The sequence below is a fragment of the Bactrocera oleae genome, chromosome 2 (genome assembly GCF_042242935.1).
Source record: "Bactrocera oleae isolate idBacOlea1 chromosome 2, idBacOlea1, whole genome shotgun sequence".
NCBI classification, from domain to species: domain Eukaryota; kingdom Metazoa; phylum Arthropoda; class Insecta; order Diptera; family Tephritidae; genus Bactrocera; species Bactrocera oleae.
Window position 1 is genome coordinate 66,552,941 of NC_091536.1, and position 20,308 is coordinate 66,573,248.

Below are 20,308 nucleotides of genomic sequence, written 5' to 3' on the forward strand. Positions count from 1 at the left end.
GTAGGTGATCGCCCATTTTCTCATCCATTTTGTCACTGCGGCATAAGAACGTCAGAATAATGCTACCAACCGAATTTGGTTGAAATCGCTCGAGCAGGTCTCGAGATGTCGATTTTCATCTAAATGTAGGCGGTGCCATCGAGGTGTAAAATTTAATGTCTCTGACGCAATTAGTTATTGATTCATCACACTTTTAGTAGTTTTTAATAGAATTGTTATATCTGGAGCGGGCGGGGTTATCATTCGATTTCCTCCATTTTTACACTATCGATAGAGTTGCTTAAGGGATTTATCCTGAGCTGAATTTAGTTATAATAGCTGGAATGGCTTAGGAGATATGTACATTAAAACTCTTAGAAGGTATGGCAACGCCTATTTTTTCAAAGCTGATGACCAAACTACTATACTCTGTAGCAATATGTTGCAAGAGTATAAAATTAGTAAAATTGTTCCTGAATTTTTTATACAATATAATAATAAAGCATCATAAGCTGAGAAAGGGAAAGTGATAAAGGAATATAATATAGTATTTGGTAAATATATCTTGTAAAATAAAAATGTTTTCCATACAAGAACTTAAATTGGGTCGATCAGTTTGTATGGCATCTATGTCCAATATTGGTCCGATATCGGCAGCTCAGAACAGGTTCTAGGGGAGAGAATGACATGTGCAAAATTTCAGAATGGTAGCTCAAAACTGAAGGACTAGTTCGTGTATATACTAACAGACGGACAGAAGATGATGGCTTAATTAACCCAGCTCGTCACGCTGATCATTTATATATGTCTTTTATAGGGTTTCCGAAGTATGCTACAAACTTTTTTAGGATAAACAATAAAAAAGTAGTGAATAAAGAAAAATAAGTCCCTGAATACTAAATTAGCGATGATCATCCACCACTTTAATGCCAAAAACCACCATTTGTTCCTACCATGAAAACCAGCAACACTTATTGGATTTGGTGATCATGAAACAAATGTTGTTAAGTTACCTCTTTTGTCCATTTTTTCTCGTTGTTTAGCATTTTGCTATACTTTCTTACACTGTCCTGCCACCTTGTTCAATACTTTGTACATTTTTATTCTTTTAGTACCTGTTCGTAATGTAATCCCTCAGCAGTTAGATTTGCTTCTTGAAATTTTAGATTATTTGAGGATCTCTGTTACATAAAAAGTGACATACAGTTTTGTTTTATCACCTGCTCGTCACTCAATATCCATCCCTACATGTATTGCTATATAATCATTAAAAGAATGTGGGATGTGACCAACGAATGAGCTGAATTTCAGTTTTCATTTGGCAATCAAATTTTCTTTGCTCTCCTCACTATAGGTGTACAAATTATTATTAAATTAATAATTATGCCTGTAGTTTCCAGTTTAAAGCAATTTCGCATTTAAATATAAGACATTTTGACTGCTATTTGGAGTACGATTAATCATAATTCCTACATCATGAAGATTATTATCACAAGTGCTCTGCATTAAATTTCAGAAGAAAAGTTATAATGTAAAATGTATAGTATATAATCCGGACTTTCTCATAAAATCTTTCAACAGCGAAAGAGATCCAAATTTATCGAAACATCTATTTTTACAAAAACAACAATACGGATACCACAAATAGCTCGGCTGACATAAGTGCAAGTATGTATGAGCTCGAGCAAAAAGCTGTTAATAACAGCTTGTGAAAATATTTTATGATTACTACATTGTTTAGGGAAATTTTCACGCAATTTGGCATATATTATTGCTCAATATAAACGTGCAATATGCAAAGAAATTGTTAAAATCGAGTCACTATAGTACATAGATGTCATACAAACTGGCCGATCGAAATCAAGTTCTTGTAATGAATCTTTTGTATTTGTGAAGGGTATTATAGCTTCAGTGCAACCTAAGTTAAAGTTATTTCTTGTTTTCTTATGCCTTAGAATTTTAAAAGCTAGAAAAAGTGCTGCCAACTCAATGGTTTTACTTTCCATCTAGTGAGGAAACAATTTTTGTGGCTGGTGGGTTTTGTAACCTAAACAAGATATATTAAATTTGACAGAAAATTTTAAACACCCAGTTCGAAACGTAATAGACTCTAAAAACTATATATGTTATATAATTAAACATCGTGGCGAGCTGAGTCGATTTGTATATACACGAGCTAGTCCCTAAGTTTATGAGATATCGAACGGATCTTTTGCACACGTCTTTTTCATCCCAAGAAGCTACTCATTAGTCATTGGAAATCGCCGATATCAAACCATTGAAGGTTGCAACGTTAAGATATCTAAGTTCTGTCTCAAGTTTTTGAAGCCATGAACAAGAACAATAAATACACCCGATTATATTACCGGAAGGAAACTTTTTTATCAGCTACCTTTTTCCGAGTATATAAAATATATATATATATATATATATATATATATATATATATATAAATATATAGGTAAAGTCTCCGTATTACTATCAGCGCTCATAAATTGCTCTATTGTATTATGCGTTGTGAAATTGTTTGTGCGCCTTGTTGGCGTAAGCTCGAGTCTACGAATGTGAACCTTTTTATTCATATTTGTATGTGTGTATGCACATGTATTGGGGATATCATGCCTGGAAAAAGTATTAAATGATAACGTATTTTAAAACGGCATCGACATTTTCTACTTCCTGCCGCGTATTATGTTGCCACATAGTGTGGCATACTCATATTTAGTTTGCAAAACAGAAAAAAATCAACTCAGCAAAAAATAACTGTAACTGTGAAGGCATTATGTAGCAATATAGAGTTGTGTATGCCATCACCCGGCGTGTCGTGGCGTTGCTGCATTTTGCTGCTCAACGAGCGAAAGATTGAAATTTTCAATTTAGTGTTGGTGCAACTCGCTCTTGTTCTTCTTATTGTTGCCATTATTGTTATTGTTGTTCAATGCTGTCTGCAAAGTGAATTCCAGAATTCAATTGAAATTTTTAGTCTCAACTTTAGTGCGCATGTATGTGTACCTGTGTGTGTGTGTGTATGTGTGCTTGTATGCAACATGGTCTACTGGGTGCTTTTGCTGCTCTTTATTTCGCTAACGTCGTGTGTCGGCAGCGTCGCGCACTTAAATGCCGGCGCTCGTATGTAGGTGATGGTGGCGGCATTCTCGCTGCCACACAGCCGCATAATTGCATGTGCGTGCGCGTGTGCGCCAGGCTGCGCGTCAGCCAGGCAGCTGGCCTACAACCGCAACCAGCCACCCAATTTTCGCCTTGGCCCGCTGTTGTTGTCACTACTGTTGTTGTTACAGTTGTTATTGTTGTTGTTGCTGCAGCTGTTACGCGATTTGGCATCGGCAATTTAATGATGTGGCTATAGGCGATTTTCCTTTGTAATTTTGCCATTTAATTCTGATTTGTATTATAAAAAGCTTGTCGTCACTGCCATTGTACCGTTATCGTACTGTAAGATTCGTATGTCTGTAAGGTTGGAGGTAAGAAAGAGTATGATTGGTTTTGTTACATCTTATGCTGCGGCCCTCCTTCATTCAATTTGTAATTGTGCGATTATCACAATTGTGATTACAATATTGAAAATCGCAGCTCAATGGCGGAAAAAGTTACATGCCTATTTCATTTTGAGTGATTGAGGTGGAAATTGCCGGACCATTTTGTAAGGAAAAGATTAGCTTATTGATGTAGTTGTGAATCCACAGTCAAATGTGACATTTCAAAATAATTGCATTGCAAAAAATATCGTTGGGTTATCCTTGAAGTGGATTGTTCCGCAATAAACTGGATTTTGTCATTATTTGAACATGACTTAAATTGTAAAATAGTATGGCAGAAGCGTTACAAATATATTCGTAAATATGGTTGTCTTAAGCAAGGTAATTTCCACTTAAAGCAGTATTAAGGAGCTCATTCTGTTATAACCAACTTCCTTCATGCTATGCAATTTTTAGATCAAACTACTTCTAGAGTCTGTCTTTGCTGTAATTGGGGTTTGCTTTGCAAATGAAACCTCCCACAACTGTACGAATAAAAATTTTACTAAAATATATACACACTTCTTCATAAACAAACAATATTTTTTGATTATTTTATTTTCATATGTCATTTTTATTGTGATATGTAACATAGTTACACTAAATCCGTTTGTGTACATGCATATGGTATGTACATATATACAATTTATGGTTAAGTTTCCAAAAAGACTTTTATCGTAGTTTGTCGCAACATTCCTTGATTCTGTTTTATGAAACATGGTTTTCAAGACTTTGCGAAGCTTTGGCGTACTGGATTCCAGTAACATCATCACTAACGTGTGCTTCAAAATATGATTTAGTTGGACCCGCATCCTGGGCTCATACTTCATTTAGCTCTGGTTTCTTTAGTTTTCTGACTTCACAAGCCTTATCTTATGTCATAGTTCAATAGTCTCGAAAATACGACGCTTGTAAACACCGCTTAATCGTTGTATGTCATATTGTGTAAAATTTCTATACTTCACCAGCTGGTAGTGAAAAATTAAGAATACAAAAATGGCATGAGAAAGTGACAAACATAAAATTATAGCTTCTTTATATGAAAACTTTTTTTACGATGAAACGGCGGCGTTTTGGTTTAAAATCATTTCCAACCACAGAATTTTTTATATTGTACTTTTCTTCAACTTTATATATCTGAATATCGTGGCTTCCTTCCATATTATTAAAGAAATTGATACATTGTTTTCATTTATTAATTTTAGACACTTAAACGTCAACAATAAAAAAGTAAACAGATACAGCTAATAGAATGGCACACTCAGAAAACATACCTCACCGTGTTATATTTGTCGTATTTAAATTTTGCATGGGAAACAACAACAGTGTTGATGTGACAGTCATAAAAAATAAGACAATATGACACAATATGACACTTTGTGAATTCCCTAAATGTTAATATTATTGCCTTCTATATTAACAATTTCGTCGATTAACAATCCTGACTTTGCTGATTTTCATTTAAAAGCTTTATTAAAGTCGATAACGTCGATATGGGAATGCATCGAAATCAAAAATTTCACTCACAGTTTTTTGAAAACCACTTATCATATACCTCACAATAAATGAAATGAAATTTCTTAATTTTTTTTTAAATTCTTAAGATTTGTACTGAAAATAATCTTTCTATGATATGGTGATGTCATTTTTGCCTGCGCGGTCGGCGATAAAATTAGAAATAGCTCTATCATAAAAATCGTCATGATGGTCGAATGTTCATCGTCGCCCGTATTGTGTTTAAGCTATCATGTTATTAAGTTTATTATGTCGAGGGTGAGTTTTTTTTACACTTTCGCTTCTTTCAACATATGTATATTTAATATTGATGTTACTTCGTAAACTCTCCTTAATTTGACTTAAAATCACCAATTGGGTGTCAAAAACAAATTTAGTATTAAGGAATAAAGAGCATAGTCATCATTGTTTATACTTTTTTGGCTCATTTTTTTTTAGTTATTTGACCTTATCTGTAAGGAGTCCATCGGACTAAGAGAGATTTCAGTAGATACTAAAAATCTTTGTCAAAAACTCCCAATTTTTACCGCGCCAATCCTAGAATGAAAGAAAAAAAGTACGGGTCTTTTCATCACAGTTTTACAGCTTTAAAGTCAACTCACTCTGATAGCAATATAGGCTTTTTAGATTGAGGAGACCTAAAAAGCTAGTATTCATTTCCTATATTCCAAAAGGTTCATTTAATATTATAATGGTAGCTCTACTAATATTAAAGAACGAAGCTCCCGGCTCATGCTTCAAAAATATTACAAATCCATAATTTTTATCGGTCTTACAACAATTGAATACGTTGCATTACAAGCCTAAGGCAAGCAAATAGAAACTCCGTGCTTCAAACGTTTCAATTTCAATGGAAACACCTGCAGAAAGAGATGGATATCAAAATGAACTAGAATATAAAGCTTGAGAAACATTTAATAAATTAAATAAAACCATAAACTGGTTATTAAAACCAATTCTTTCTTTAGTAATCAATAGTTATGTCATCTTAAGTCTCTATCTTCCATCTAGGCACTATACTCGTACGAGTATGTCGTTTTGATGTGATTGACAGCAATGAAAATTCAACTAAGTAAGGCTCATAATTTAATATTGCCTTCGACGACCTTTTGCTAGTCCTTTCTAGCCACGTTATTTGATAACTTTCTTCAAGTCTAAGGTTACTTAGGTTACTTAATAAAGAAAAAAATATTTGATTGTATGAAAATCTCCATGTTAATTTTGATCGGACAATTTGATCGTACCGTTGTCTTGAACAATAATCCATATATTTTCCATAAAAAAACTTGCTTTTGATCGATCAGTTATCTTTCGATATCTCATAAACTGAGGAACCAGTGTGTGTATAAACGGACAGATAGACGACATGGTTACAACTGATCATTTATATATATATATAAGTATATATATTGTAGGAACTGCGACCTTTCCTTAGTTCTACAAACTGCATGCATTCTTGATATACCCATGTATTCAGGGTATAATATAAAAGGGGTTGCGGAAAAGGTGATGCATGGAATGTAGATTTAAGCTGCCTTCATGAGTCCGAAATAGGATCATTACCTGAGCAACTAATATTTCCTCCTCTTTTCATTAAACTAATTTTTTAAGTATTTTAAAGAAAAATTTTAAGTTTAGATTATTAGTACGAGACTGTGCAATAACTGCGTACTAACAAGAAGTAATTGGAATTGCATTTTAAGTCACATCGATCCATATAAACAGAATAGAATTCCGATCCAGAATATAAAAAGGAAAATACCATATTTAGGAAAATCAAGAACAGAACGCTTTTGTCGAGAAGAGTGAATCCTATATTGTATCATTTAGAGAGCCTGAAGAGCCTTCATGTAAAAGCAAACCAAAACCAAAATTTGCTTCCAAGTTTCAAGATGTGTGACCCACCTTATTGTGTGACCCACCTTATCTTGAAACTTGGAAGCAAATTTTGGTTTTGGTTTGCTTTTACATGAAGAGATTACTCCTTTGAAGGTTTTTCTTGGCTTTCTAATTCTGTATTTGTGCAAAACATATTGTATGGATGTATGTATGTATATATTCTAGTACTAAGTAAGTAAGGAAGCTCTAAGTTCGGGTTTAACCAAACATTTAATACTTTCGCAACTTGAAAGGATCAAAGCCTGGGAAATTACTTCAGGTGTTTTATATTAAAGGAAGTATTTATCGGATTCAACCTATTTTTGACACAAAATCATACTATTATAGAGGGTTTCATTTATTTATTTTATTACATGAATTTCAATTATATATCTTACACACTGACCGATATTTTCGGTAAAAAGTCAACTAGAGGCACTGGGGCCCACATATTCAGTACCTAGGACACTTTAAACCCAATGTTTACCCAAAGTTTTATCCCGATACAATCATTGTTGTTTGATTTGCATAGTGGAAAGTGAAAGAATCAGACGAAATTTAAAATGGTGTTATATGGGAAATAGGCGTGGTTGTAAACCATTTTCACCCATTTATAACATAGGAATACAAAAATAATGTCAGGTACCGAATTTGGTTGAAATCGGCTAAGCAGATCCCAAGATATGGGTTTTCCCCTAAAAGTAGGCGGTGTCACGGCCACTGTCATCTCATACAAGCCCTGAGTTAAAATTTAATGACTCTGGCGTGTTTAGTGCTTGATTTATCGCGCTTTTAGTAGTTCTTAACAGTGCCGTTATATGGGAAGTGGGCGGGGTTGCCACCCGATATTCACCTATTTTCACACTGTCGATAGAAATGCTAAATTTGTTTCCAGTGAATTATGTTATTATTGCTTCAGTGGTATAGGAGATATGCACATTAACCCTAGCGGAACCACACCCACTTTTTAAAAAAAAATAAACTGCAGTTGCCCCTCTCTAATGTGATCCTGTATACCATATTACATTTTTGTATTGTATTGTGGAGCTTAGTTATGGCAATTTATTTGTTTTTGATTAATGGCGTTTTGTGGGCGTGGCAGTGGTCCTATTACGCCCATCATCAATACCAACCGTCTTACGGTACCAAGAAACATGTGTACCAAGCTTCATAAAGATATCTCAATTTTTACTCAAGTTACAGTTTGCACAGACAGACGGACGGACAGACAGTCACACGGATTTCAACTCGTGTATTCATCCTGATCATTTATATATACATAACGCTATATCTAACTCGATTAATTTTAGGTCATGCAAACAACCGTTAGATGAACAAAACTATTATACTCTGTAGCAACATGTTGCGAGAGTAAAAATATATATGTAGGTATTTATTTTCATATATGTTTTCATTTACATATAATATAATGTTAATACCAACCCTTTATTTAACAACTTCACGCGTAACTAAACTTTCAAAGGCCATTACAAAAAATTTACCATAACTCAAATACATTTTATTACAACTAATTCACTGCATTACTTTGTAGCAAACAGGACTTTTGCATTATCCTGCAGACGAATAATTTGCTTATGATGTAAAAAAAGATCTACATATATTTACATAATTTACAAGGGTGTAAAAGTGTGCCCCGCACCCGCACCCGCAGCACGCAAACCATGGAGCGAATTTGCGCGACAAATGTCTTTCGAAGGCAACAACAAAACCAAAAACAACTTAACAATACAAGTATTTCTGCATTCGCCGGCGTAGACAACATGCACCGAAAAAAGTTCAAGAAAAAGTAGCAGCAACACTTATATCCATTGAACGTTGTTTGATGCTAATAACTTTATGTGAAATGCAAAAGAATTCTTGTGAAAGCAAAATCTTGTTGCGCCGAACGACCGCTGCCAGCCGACAAACGACTGACCAGCAGCGCATTTATGTGCGATATATCACTTAATTGCACTTTCGCATGTGTGTTGCAAGCAGGCGAACGCACAGAGCGTCTTTCAACGGCTGCCGTTGTGAAATCATTTCTAAATTTAGGTTTTATTAAGAATTCTAACAAACGCTAGACTTCTTCAGTGGTGCTTAATCACAATGTTAGCACGACGACTTTGCAAATCTCGCCGCAATAAATGCTACCAAACACACACACACACACACACACACATGTATAATAGTATAGACACGTATAGTGTAGCGGAGTGCGGCAGACGCTTCTTAACGGGATGTAGTAAAAATGTATATTGTCGGACATAACATCACATAGTCGAGGAGCTGCCAAAAATGCCGCCAATCGACAGTGTTGCATGGTAAATGCCGTTGCTGCTGCGCGCTTGTGATGCGAAAGAAAACCGATGATAAGGCAAGCCGAGAGTAGGCAGTAAACACACACCAACACACACATATGTGTAACTTAATACACGCCGGCAAGCTTGCGAAGAAAAATTTCTAATTTCTGCTTCTTTGGCGGCTGTCGGACTTTTCTTCCTCCTTTTTTACGGCCATCAAACGCTGTTTGCTGTTGCTTTTTGGGCACTACTGGATTTTTATTTAACCTCGTCAATTCTCAAAGTGCAAAAGGAGCAGTACGAGCGACCAACAGCGGAATGGCAACAACAAGTAGTATAAAATCTTTTCACAGTCGCCACCTCAGACACCAAAGTATGTGGCAATAGCGCAACTTGGAGTACAAACACAGATATATAAAATATATACACACAAACAGAGCAAAATATCACGAATATAAGAATTGTCGCCTTCGCTTTAGGCGTTAGTTGGACAAAAGTAGCGCGTATCGAGTGTTGCATGGTGTTGGTAATGGTGTTAGCATTGGCTATCACTTAGAGCGGGTAAGTGAAGGAGAGGAATAGAGACGAAGAGGGAACGCTGCTTGCCACAATCACACTTACTTGCGAGTGCGGATGCTATTACAGTAAAACTTGGTTAACACATTTGCCAGTTAGTAACAACTCAGCGACAATAGCAAAACCAAAAAAAAAAAAAAATAAAAAATAAACAACAATGCACGTACTTCCACACATATATACAGTTGTAAAAAAGCACGTACATATGTGGAGGGAAAAAATGTACAACAGCAAGGGCGACAGCATCGACAATATCGACGATTTCGGCGACACAATCTCACACTGTTTAGACACCACACACACACATACTTCTAAACATACACACTGACACGCATGCTCATTTATCGTAGTAGTTAAGTGGTTAACATTTTTTGGCGAATTCAATTTGTCGTCACTTTTAGCAATGGCAGCACGACAATGTACAGACACACGAGCAGTTGCACAGATTTAACCCAATAAAAAATTGCAATTGATCTCAAGACGAGTGTGGAATGGCCCCATTTGAGTACTATATTTTAAGGTTTAGTTTGGAGTCTCATTTTTTAGTAAACATAGCAACTTTACACGCCAAAATACGTCTTTTTACTTATTATTGACCTATTCTTATTTGATTTCTTCTTGAGTCCAATGTAAAACATTCACAACTCACGTATTACTTTAAAAATTTTATTTCTTCGGACTATAATTCAGTATAGCTAAAACTTTAGAGTGTTGAATATCCCTCAAGTGATATTATTCTGACAGTCGTTTCGGAATAGCCGCCACCGTCTAGTCTCACAACTTGATGGCACCACTATAACATGAGATCTATCATATACAAGATTATATTTTCGTAAGCAGTATCGGAAAAAATTCAACAGAACTGGACTTCAAGTTTTGTTTTAACCATCTATAAAAATGGGCGTGTCCTCGGGTTAAAAAACAAAATTGGAAAAAGTTCAATATCGCTCGTTCGTCCGCCGATCGCTTTTAGAATGGAGATCGTGTATATTAAATGTTACTTCTTGTTCGATGACGACCATCAAAAATGTGTGTTGAGCAATTACGCGGCTGTCACGAAGGATAGCATGACAAAAGTTCACGATCTCGCATTGGCACATTGAAAGTATACATGATAACTGAGACAGGCGGCATCTTCAAAAGATCACCTGGATCATATCCTGAAGGAATTTTAAGTATGAGAAAGTTTTGGGAGCGCTGAATGTACCGTTCTCTCAGATAACAGGCGCAACCGGAAGACCATTTCACCGCGGTATCGCGGTGACATCATTTAAGTGAAATATAAAAAAGTTTCTGCGTTGTTTTGTGACGATCAAAACAATGATATGACAGGCTAAAGAGCAGTTGAAATAGTAAACTTTGACCGGCTTTGAAGAAGCCAAAAATTCTTCTATCGTCCGAAAAAAAAATCCCCGCTACTTTCTAAGATTCACAAGGTGTGATCTACATCGGCTATCTGGAGATGACCAAAATGATCTCGGTCTATTTTTCCAAATAACTAAGCCAAGTTGGCGCCGAATTGCAAAAAACGACCCAACGACAATGCAATTTGATCGAAGTAAACTACGAAATTGGTTATCTTGATAAATTCGCTCACCCGGATATTTAAGTCGAATAAGAAGGTTAGGAGACCAATTTTTCAGATCACCCAAAATCGTATTTTTCAGACAGAGTAAAGAAGTTAAATTATCAGCAGCCTAGTTAAGAAACGTGCGTATGAACGTGCAATGGACTTGAACTCATTCAAAACGCACCACTTGGAATCCGATACTACGCTATCTGTAGTTCGCCCACACATCAAATACTAAACTAGCTTATTTTATGCACTGCATTGTGTCGCGTGTTTGTAACACAAATGCAAAGCCATCATTGACACCAGCGGTGATGTCGTTGCATTCCTGCTACGGGCCATTTCCGCCACTTTCATTTTTACTGCTGCCATAGCATTTTCTACTTCATTTTTCTCGCCGCACTCAGTAACCGGACAGTCGCAAACCATAAGCACTCGCATTTTGTGGTGATTTCATGAATTTCACAGATTTCATGGAGCATGTGTCATGGCGTATTACCCCGCATTACTCGTACCATTTGCATGCGGCATCGACACACACATGTCTGATCATAGATTATGCAATGTCATTACGTATATACAAGTATGTATGTGGACATTTTGGAGCAGTCTTTAGGGCACCTCGAACCAATGTTTCACCTGATCGGCAGCGCATATGGTTAAGGTACTCAATTACGAGCAAGTATTTGCATGCACTCGAAGTTGGCTTTATGTCAGAAGAGGCTAAACTACTGGAAAATGTGTCATTACATTACTTGTCAAGCTCGTAAGCGCTTTCGGTTTACCTCATTAAATTGTCCTTCATTTTAAGACTTTGCTGAATATTGCTGGAGGCATAATGTTTGTGGTGTCTGCAGTCAAATAATGTTTATATAACTGAATTTATTTTCAAAAAATTGTATAATATGTTTGAACAGCTAATGATCAAAGCTTAGATTTAAATAAAACTTTTAGAATTTTGCAGAAAGCCTTAATATTATATATAATTTACAAGATAACTTCAACGAAGACAGCAAAGTATTTGAAAGATTTTAAAAATTATATAAACAGGTGCAATTAATGCTTAATTTTAACATTATAACATTTTATAATTATAATATAGTTACCAACTTCTTAAAAGACGATAATTACAATAACTAATATTGCACAAAATATACTAAAATATGAATACCAAAAGGAAGGTATTTGACCAAGTTTTACACTGCAAAAGTGCTGAAGTAGATTTTCCTCCAATTTTGAAATATATAAATAAGTACAATAGCGTTGCCACTGGAAATGAATTTCCGCCCGAATCAAAAAATAACATTGGCTAAATTTGGGATGTCATCTGCCTGAGGAACACTTTACAAAATATATATATTTTTCATACCACATGAAAATACAATCATTACTATTTATGCATAGTATTAAGACAAATAAAAACTTAAAAACATAATTTACTTGTAGTTTCACATCTCTTTAATTAGACTAGAGTAGATAAGTTTTGAAAGCAAAAAAATTCATAGTAGGATGAAAGAAAATTTTCTACTGTACAAGATAAAAATAAAAAATCCATAAATTTGAATATTTGAATGTTTCACATAAACTTTGAGGTTATGTGAAAAAGGTGTTAACACAAAAGTTGTAAATAATAGTTCATTACCATCCAAAAAAATTCGAAAGAAATTAGACTTACGCTTGACCTAATACATCAGTACATTCAGATACAATCACGAGATACTGCTTCTTATGACTTTAATTTTCGAGTATTCAACTCTGTTTAAACCAAGCAATCAATTATTAGATTTACAGAAAATTTAATCCACTCAGGAATATCAAACTTTTTATATATTTTTTTTATATTCATCAAATCGAATTTCGAGGAAAATAACCAGGAGAACTCACATATTTCTCTTAATTTATTGTACACTTTAAGCCGGGATAATGAGCTTGCCACTAACTTTGTAACACACAGAAGGAAACGTTAGTGACTCAATAAAATAAAATTTTAATGATCATTGTGACGAACTGAGTCGATTTTACCATGTTCGTCTGTCTGGACTGTCTGGTCTTTGTATGAAAAACTCTTGCATTTGTCAAAGTACTTTGACAAAATTTTGCACAAATTATTATCAGAAGCAGCCCTGTAATCGGATTACTATAACATATAGCTGCCATACAAACTAAACGATCAAACTCAAATTCTTGTATGGGAACTTTTTTATTTGACAAGATGTCTTCATGAAATTTGGAAAGGTATATATATATCTATATTGTTTGACAATGCTACAATCTCCGCTCCAATTATTCAAATCGGATCACTATAACATATAGCTGCCATATAATATACAAACATCAATCCTTTTCATGTTCATCATTTACAAATTTGCATCTTCTCTCAAAGCTTGAGGAAAAGTTTTTCACCTTGTGTATAAACTGGAAGGGTTATGCTTTCTAAATTATTAGTAACACACCATAGGCTGAAATATTCTCAACTACTCTGAAGACTTCGCTGCAAATAAATTACTGTACTTAAAAAATAATAATCTGAGCTTAGCTGCACGACAACCTTAGCTGCTAAATCCTCACCTTAGGGTATCGTTGTAGTCAGTTTTCCACGTGTAGGAAGCCAATGAACAAATGCCAAGAAAGTTGTTCATTTGATTTTCACGTATTCTCCATTTGTATGTGTGCTTGCATGTATTTAATTATGTAAGCAAACTGTGAGCAATGCTTACAACCATGCTTTCAGGACTCACACTACACACATACATACACATGTACTTGCATACATAGAGTCACTAGTGTGTGCGCCATTTAGAAGTGTTTTTGCTTTCGTACGTTAATTACGCATTTGTTTCTATTACGTAAGTCAATGCGATGCCGTGCGATGGACTGCAACGGCAACGGAATGCGGTGAGCGGTGTATGTTGCACGTTACTTAATATGAGAACGTCTTCAAAAGCGTGCGCGCTGTACTTGGGGAAATAGTTGTGCAAGTACTGTTGAGAAGTGACTTCTCGCCCCGGAAGTGTCTATATGTGTGAGTATTTGTTCGAAAGTAACGGCAGTGCTGGTTTGCTTACATAAGTGCGGGTACTAGCACGTGTATGTGGGTGCTTGTGTGCCTGTGTATGAGCGGCAATCACTTGTTGCCATAATTTTCGTTAATCTGGCGTAATGAGTTGTACGCCATTTTTGCCAAATTGTTTGGTGAGTGCCTGATAACAATGTTTGCACTAATTTGGTCTTTTAATGGTGCTCCACTGACACTTGATGCGCTTTTAATTGCGCCAAACACTTAAGAGTCCGCACTCACTATTCGATGGTGTTGCAAAAGTGTTGGTGATTTTATGAGTATTATGTTGTTGTTGTTGTTATGGCTAACTAACATTGCATGCCACGCCGTTGATGGTGTCGACAATACTAAACTTGCCACACTAAGTACGCCCCGAACTCCCCTACACCCCGTTGTGTGCAATGTTTGGTGTTCGCCCTCCCCCACCTCGTGTGTATGAGTGGGTGGGTTGTAGAGCTATTACTATTGTTGCAGTTATTGTTGTTGTAGTCGTGGTTTGCTTGCCTGTGGCGGCTGCTGTTTGTGTGAGCGCACTGTTGGCCGCCATTCGGTTTCGGTTTTTATTGCAATCGTTGAGTTACTGGGAAATACCTCCGCTGCTTCGGCGATGACAAAATGATTTGTTGCTGCTATTACGTGTTCATTCGTGGCAATGCTCTTGCTTCTAAGTGTGCGCCCGCGTATTGGTGTGCTATTCACTGTGCTTTCTTCGTGGCATTTCGCGCTGGCAACTGAAGTGGCCGCACGCCACTGAGTGGATTCGAAAATTCATGGGAAAAGTAAGCGATTCATTAGTTTCAAATTGTTGCGGTTTTTCAAACGCGTCATTCGCAATTGCACCGACTGTGCCAACTCAGCTGCTGCTACAATGTAGTGCAATACACACACATACGCCCATAAATATCGAACAATGCAAGTGTGCTTTCGGGCATGCATTTTCAATGTCACGTATACGCCCCGGCACACAAGGTTAAATATGCATAATACTTGTAGAATATACATATAATAAATGTCTGTCCGATCCTAAAAAACATATAAAAAATTCTAGTAAAATATACAAATAAATATATAGATACCAATAAAAAAATATTTTTTCTTCTTTCTCCAGAGTTTGATGTGCATGATTCAACAGCTGCCAATATGAGGTCCTTATCAAGTGCTGGTGCTGATATTCTAACAAAACACTCGATTAATTCGTTGCTGGAACAACGCCAAGATTTCCTAAGTAGACGAAATGAGACTGCTGATGAGCTAATAACAGCTTTAAATGGTAAGCTCTCTAAAACAAATTTAACTTACTAATATTTTACTAAAACTACAAAATGTCGAACAGTACTTCAAAAAAAATGTAGAAACCCTACAAATGGTAAGACTACGTTCTAATCACTAATAAATTTGATGCGTTTCATGCGTAAAGAAAGTATAGATTTTCATATTAACTCTTTCGTTTATGTTTTACCTGCCCGAGTCTAGAAGCCACATCCATGAATATTAGGTAATTATTTAATTTATAAATGATATCCCACCTCTGCGATAATGAACTGTAAGATTCAGTACATCTGGGTACATGAAGAGGTCCGAAAAAGAACATTCTAAGATAATTTCCTACTTCGACTTCATCCATAAATACTTGGACTACTATGGCTAATGGATCGAAGCTAAGGGAAAAGGTTAGAGAGGGAGTTATCCATAAGGATCTTATAGGTGGCTGCCGTTAAGGTAACAGTACATATATTGCTTCAAAATACGTTCAATTTGAAGGAGGTGAGCGTTCACTCCGATAGCAGAGCTGTAATACTAGCATTAAACGATGTTCACTGTGTGTTCAGAGTTAGTCAAAAAATGTCTGTACTCACTAACAATAGCGACAAGCTGCTTCAGTATCAGATTCGTTTAAGTGCCTGACCTTAGTGGCATCTACGGAAACGGCAAAGCCGAAGAGCTCGCAATAATGGGTACCATTTTCCCAATTACATTGGATTTGCCTTTGTGTTCCAGCGCTGAACCTAAGAGTCTCGCTTTACAACTAGTTCCTATGCCACTGGGAGATCCTTCTGATATAGAGTAAAACGCATGGGATTCACTGCACTACTTACTCTTAGCAAAAGATCATCTTGCCGCAACCGGAGGTATACATAGAGTAAGTTAAGGTGTTTTCACTTCAGGCACTTTATCCTTCAATGTCTAGCTTTTGCATGACTGAGGATGAAACATTGGAATTGGTATTAACCGACTCAACAAATTTGGTAGACATCTCTCCATAAAGATCGAACTTTTAACCTAAGCTAACCTAACCTAACTTGCTAGTGATTCTTGAGTTACAATATAAACAGTTATTATTGAGGGGATCGGCTTTTCCGAACGCCTTACTAGCAATACTGCATCACCTGTTTACTTAAGAAACTTTCTATCTAAATGCACATAACACTTTGCATAAGATAGGTCATTTACACAAAAACTTCTGTTACTTTAAAAAATGTTTCTTGCAACATTCACATGATATAAGTTTTTTATTTGGCCATTAAAATTCATTGAAATCTTTGGCTGTAATGCACATTCATTAGTGCAGAAATTGTTGCTGTTAAATGTAAACTCAGAGAGTATTAGTTTGGAATTGAGTTCTCTTCCAGTTAAACTGCCCTTATATACACAGGTTTTAGTTGCTCATTCTCTGCCATTTCTACCTTGGTGGTGACTATTGCATTTACATTGGGAAGCTCGCTTCTGCCAAATCTTTTGATATTTCATTTTATACTATTTTATCTTTCAAATTCTTTTGAGCGACACTCAAAAATATTTGGCATCAATCCATTTTTACATTTTCTAAAATTATCCTGTTAGATTACGTATATTTGCATACAGATTCGAATATTAGCTGCAAAAAAAAGAGATCGTTAAATTTTAGTATTAATTTAAATTTGAACACAAGTCTGGCCATTGGAAAATTTTCAAAATGAAAGGGAATTCAACACTTTGTAGTAGCAAACTGATATGGAACAGCATTTTCTTCTCCAGGATCCCTTGAGTTGTAATTAGTTGTTTTAAGCAAACCTTTTATTTTTAGAGCATTTCTCTGTTTTTATACCCTGCACAGGGCATTTTAAGTTCGTCACGAAGTTTGTAACACCCCGAAGGAAAGGTCAGAGACCCTACAAAATATATGTATAGAAATTATAAGTAATTGTTTTAGCTTTTTCGCAGCCTTAATTTACGCTTTTATATGCTGGACTGGGTATATCAAGTTTTCCACAAAGTTTGTAACACCCAGAAGGAAACGTCGGAACACTCTAATATATATGTATATATAAATGATCAGAATAACAAGCTGAGTCGATTTAGCTATGTCCGTCTATCTCTTCTTCTGTCCGTTTGTCTATACATACACGAACTAGTTCCTCAGTTTTTGAGATAGCGATCAGAAATTTCGCACACGTCCTTTCCTCCCCAAGAAACTGCATGCAGGGATTATTGTCTAAGACAATAATGCAATCTAAAAAAAAATTGTACAGCTGCCATATAAACTGACCGATCAAAATCTAGTTCTTGTAAGAAATACTTTGTAGTTTTGAAGGGTTGCACCGAAGTTAATGTATACGACAAATATTTCCATCCCTAAATTGGTTTCGTTTTTGATAAAAAAGAGTACGCTTATGAGTATAATAATACTTTCACTCGTCATTATATCATCTACTGCATTTCTAAATTTTCGATTAGACGACTGGTTTATTGTATATTTTTCAAACTCCTAGAATTATGACGCTTACTGAAGAGTAATCATTTTATAGTTTTATGTGTTGCAAAGTAAACACGCTCATATTTTTCCACTCAAGTATAACTTTTTTAGAGCACGAAGAAATAAATATTTCCAAATAAGTGAACTTAAGAATTTTCAAGAATGGTAACTTCATAGAAAATATCAAAATAAATATTGATTCACTCATTCAAAAATGAAGAAGCCTTCCACCAACACAATATTCATTCGATTTTGGCAATTGAACGCTGTGACAGATATCGGATATACTTCATATATAGATATATATGTATATATATATATATATTCGCAGTTAATTATATTTGCATATATTACACTTCAATGGCTTTATGTGTTTGTGCGCCGTGTGGGCAATCTCAAGTTCGAAGAAATATTTTATTCGGCCAGTATTTATGCTGAGCCAAGTACCATACACGCTGTTCAGCCTATTGGCATAAAATGCCATCGCCTTCTAACCGAATTGAGCACCGGAGGCGGAAAAACACATACCATACAAACACACATATATGCTTTTAATTTATTATATTTGCTTTATACTTGAAAAGTTTAAAAGAAAACTAAAAGAGTAGGCAAAGGAAATGCAGAATGTCAAAGGCAAAATGGCGGCAAAGTCGCACTAATATTATGGCAACATACTTATAAATGTAATATACCGTTATACCTATATATATATGCATGTGTATGCGTGTTTGAAGCTGCTCATCAATGGGGTATGCGACAGTGTTGGCGATCACAACAACAACTAAACAACGCACTCATGGTTGCATGCAACAACGGCAATAGTGATACTAATAGTTGCAGAAATAAAAATTACTACAGATAAATTTGATTTATTGTGGGCATATTTCATTGCATTAACAGGCATTATTATTGCTTGCGTTTGAGTGCAAGTAACACAAACAATTGCACATAAAAACATAGCATATAAATATGTTTAAGTTATTTTTGTTGTTTCTGATGGCCTTCTTCAGTGTTGTCCCCTAGTAGTCATGTTATACGCCCAGCACCAATTGACTTCTGCTGTCGCCATTTTAACGAATTTTATACAGTGTTGCATTCACTGCGCTTACATATATATATATAAAGGGTATGTGGATTAGAGTTGGCAAATCAAATATAGAAAAATCGACTCATTTTATATTATTTGAAAGAAATTAAATTAATCGATAAGAAAAAATGAGAGAAAACAAGTAAGTGCTGAGTTTGGGTGTAACCGAACATTTTATACGTTCACAATTTGCAAATATCAAACCGGGTTTATATTTTAAAAATTTAAAAATTTGACCCTGGCTGACAAAGCGCATTCTCCGTGGCTTGGTGAAAAAGCCGTGAGTTTTCTGCGAACAAATCGAATTGGTTCACGTAGACACCTTAAAACGGCCAAGTAGTTTTTTATTGACCGTTCATTCTGATCCACAACACGGCACACGGTTGGGCAGCTTCGTCGCATACTCATAAACCCACGTCTCGTTAAATGTAATGATACATTTGATCAATGTAAAGTTTTCAGCTACGTTGTCGTGCATCTCTTTTGCGACCTGGTAAGAGTCTAGCATTGACACGCTTCATACCCAAATCATTAACCGTTGAGCCGATTCATATCATTTTTTAGATCCTCTGATGCTTTTATTATTAAGGGTATAGGTTTAACACAAAAGGTTTAACGGAAGTTTGAAAATATTAATATTAAGTACAATACATATATGGGTCTCGAGATTTATTGAACCGATTTTACCCATTTTTGACGCAAAGTCACCTTTTTTATCGGGAAAAGATGCACTTTGATGTTCTAGGCACTGAGTTCCTTTTATTTTTCAATTCGGGGTTTAAAAATATATGTTCCGTTTTCGACCACTTTGGGGTATGAGTATACAATTGTGATAATTTTCACAGCGTAACAAAATAACTAAAGGAATATGGACTATATAAAGTATATTATCTTAAGTGGATCATTTGCACTCACCCTATTTAAAACTCGGGAATTTTATTAATGTAAATTTGAACGCTAAGAGGCGATTTCAAAAATCCCTCTAACAGGAAAGATTTCTTCAATAAAAAATTTACTTAGTCATTGTTTTTTGTTTTTGGTTTTGGTAGACAGCTGCTTCAAAATAATAATTA

General features: G+C 35.5%; 1 protein-coding gene across 4 annotated transcripts in view; it reads left to right on the forward strand.

Moving 5' to 3' along the window:
- The window catches only part of orb (polyadenylation element binding protein orb), a 59,342-nt gene that overhangs the window by 29,967 nt on the left and 9,067 nt on the right, over nt 1-20,308 (forward strand). For 2 of the 4 annotated variants that reach the window (XM_070105529.1, XM_070105528.1), the window contains exon 2: nt 15,524-15,685. In XM_070105529.1, coding sequence (XP_069961630.1) covers nt 15,556-15,685 — 130 coding nt within the window. In that variant the 5' untranslated portion in view covers nt 15,524-15,555. The remainder of the gene's footprint in view (nt 1-15,523; nt 15,686-20,308) is intronic. The other 2 variants (XM_036361630.2, XM_036361629.2) reach the window with 1 other exon arrangement.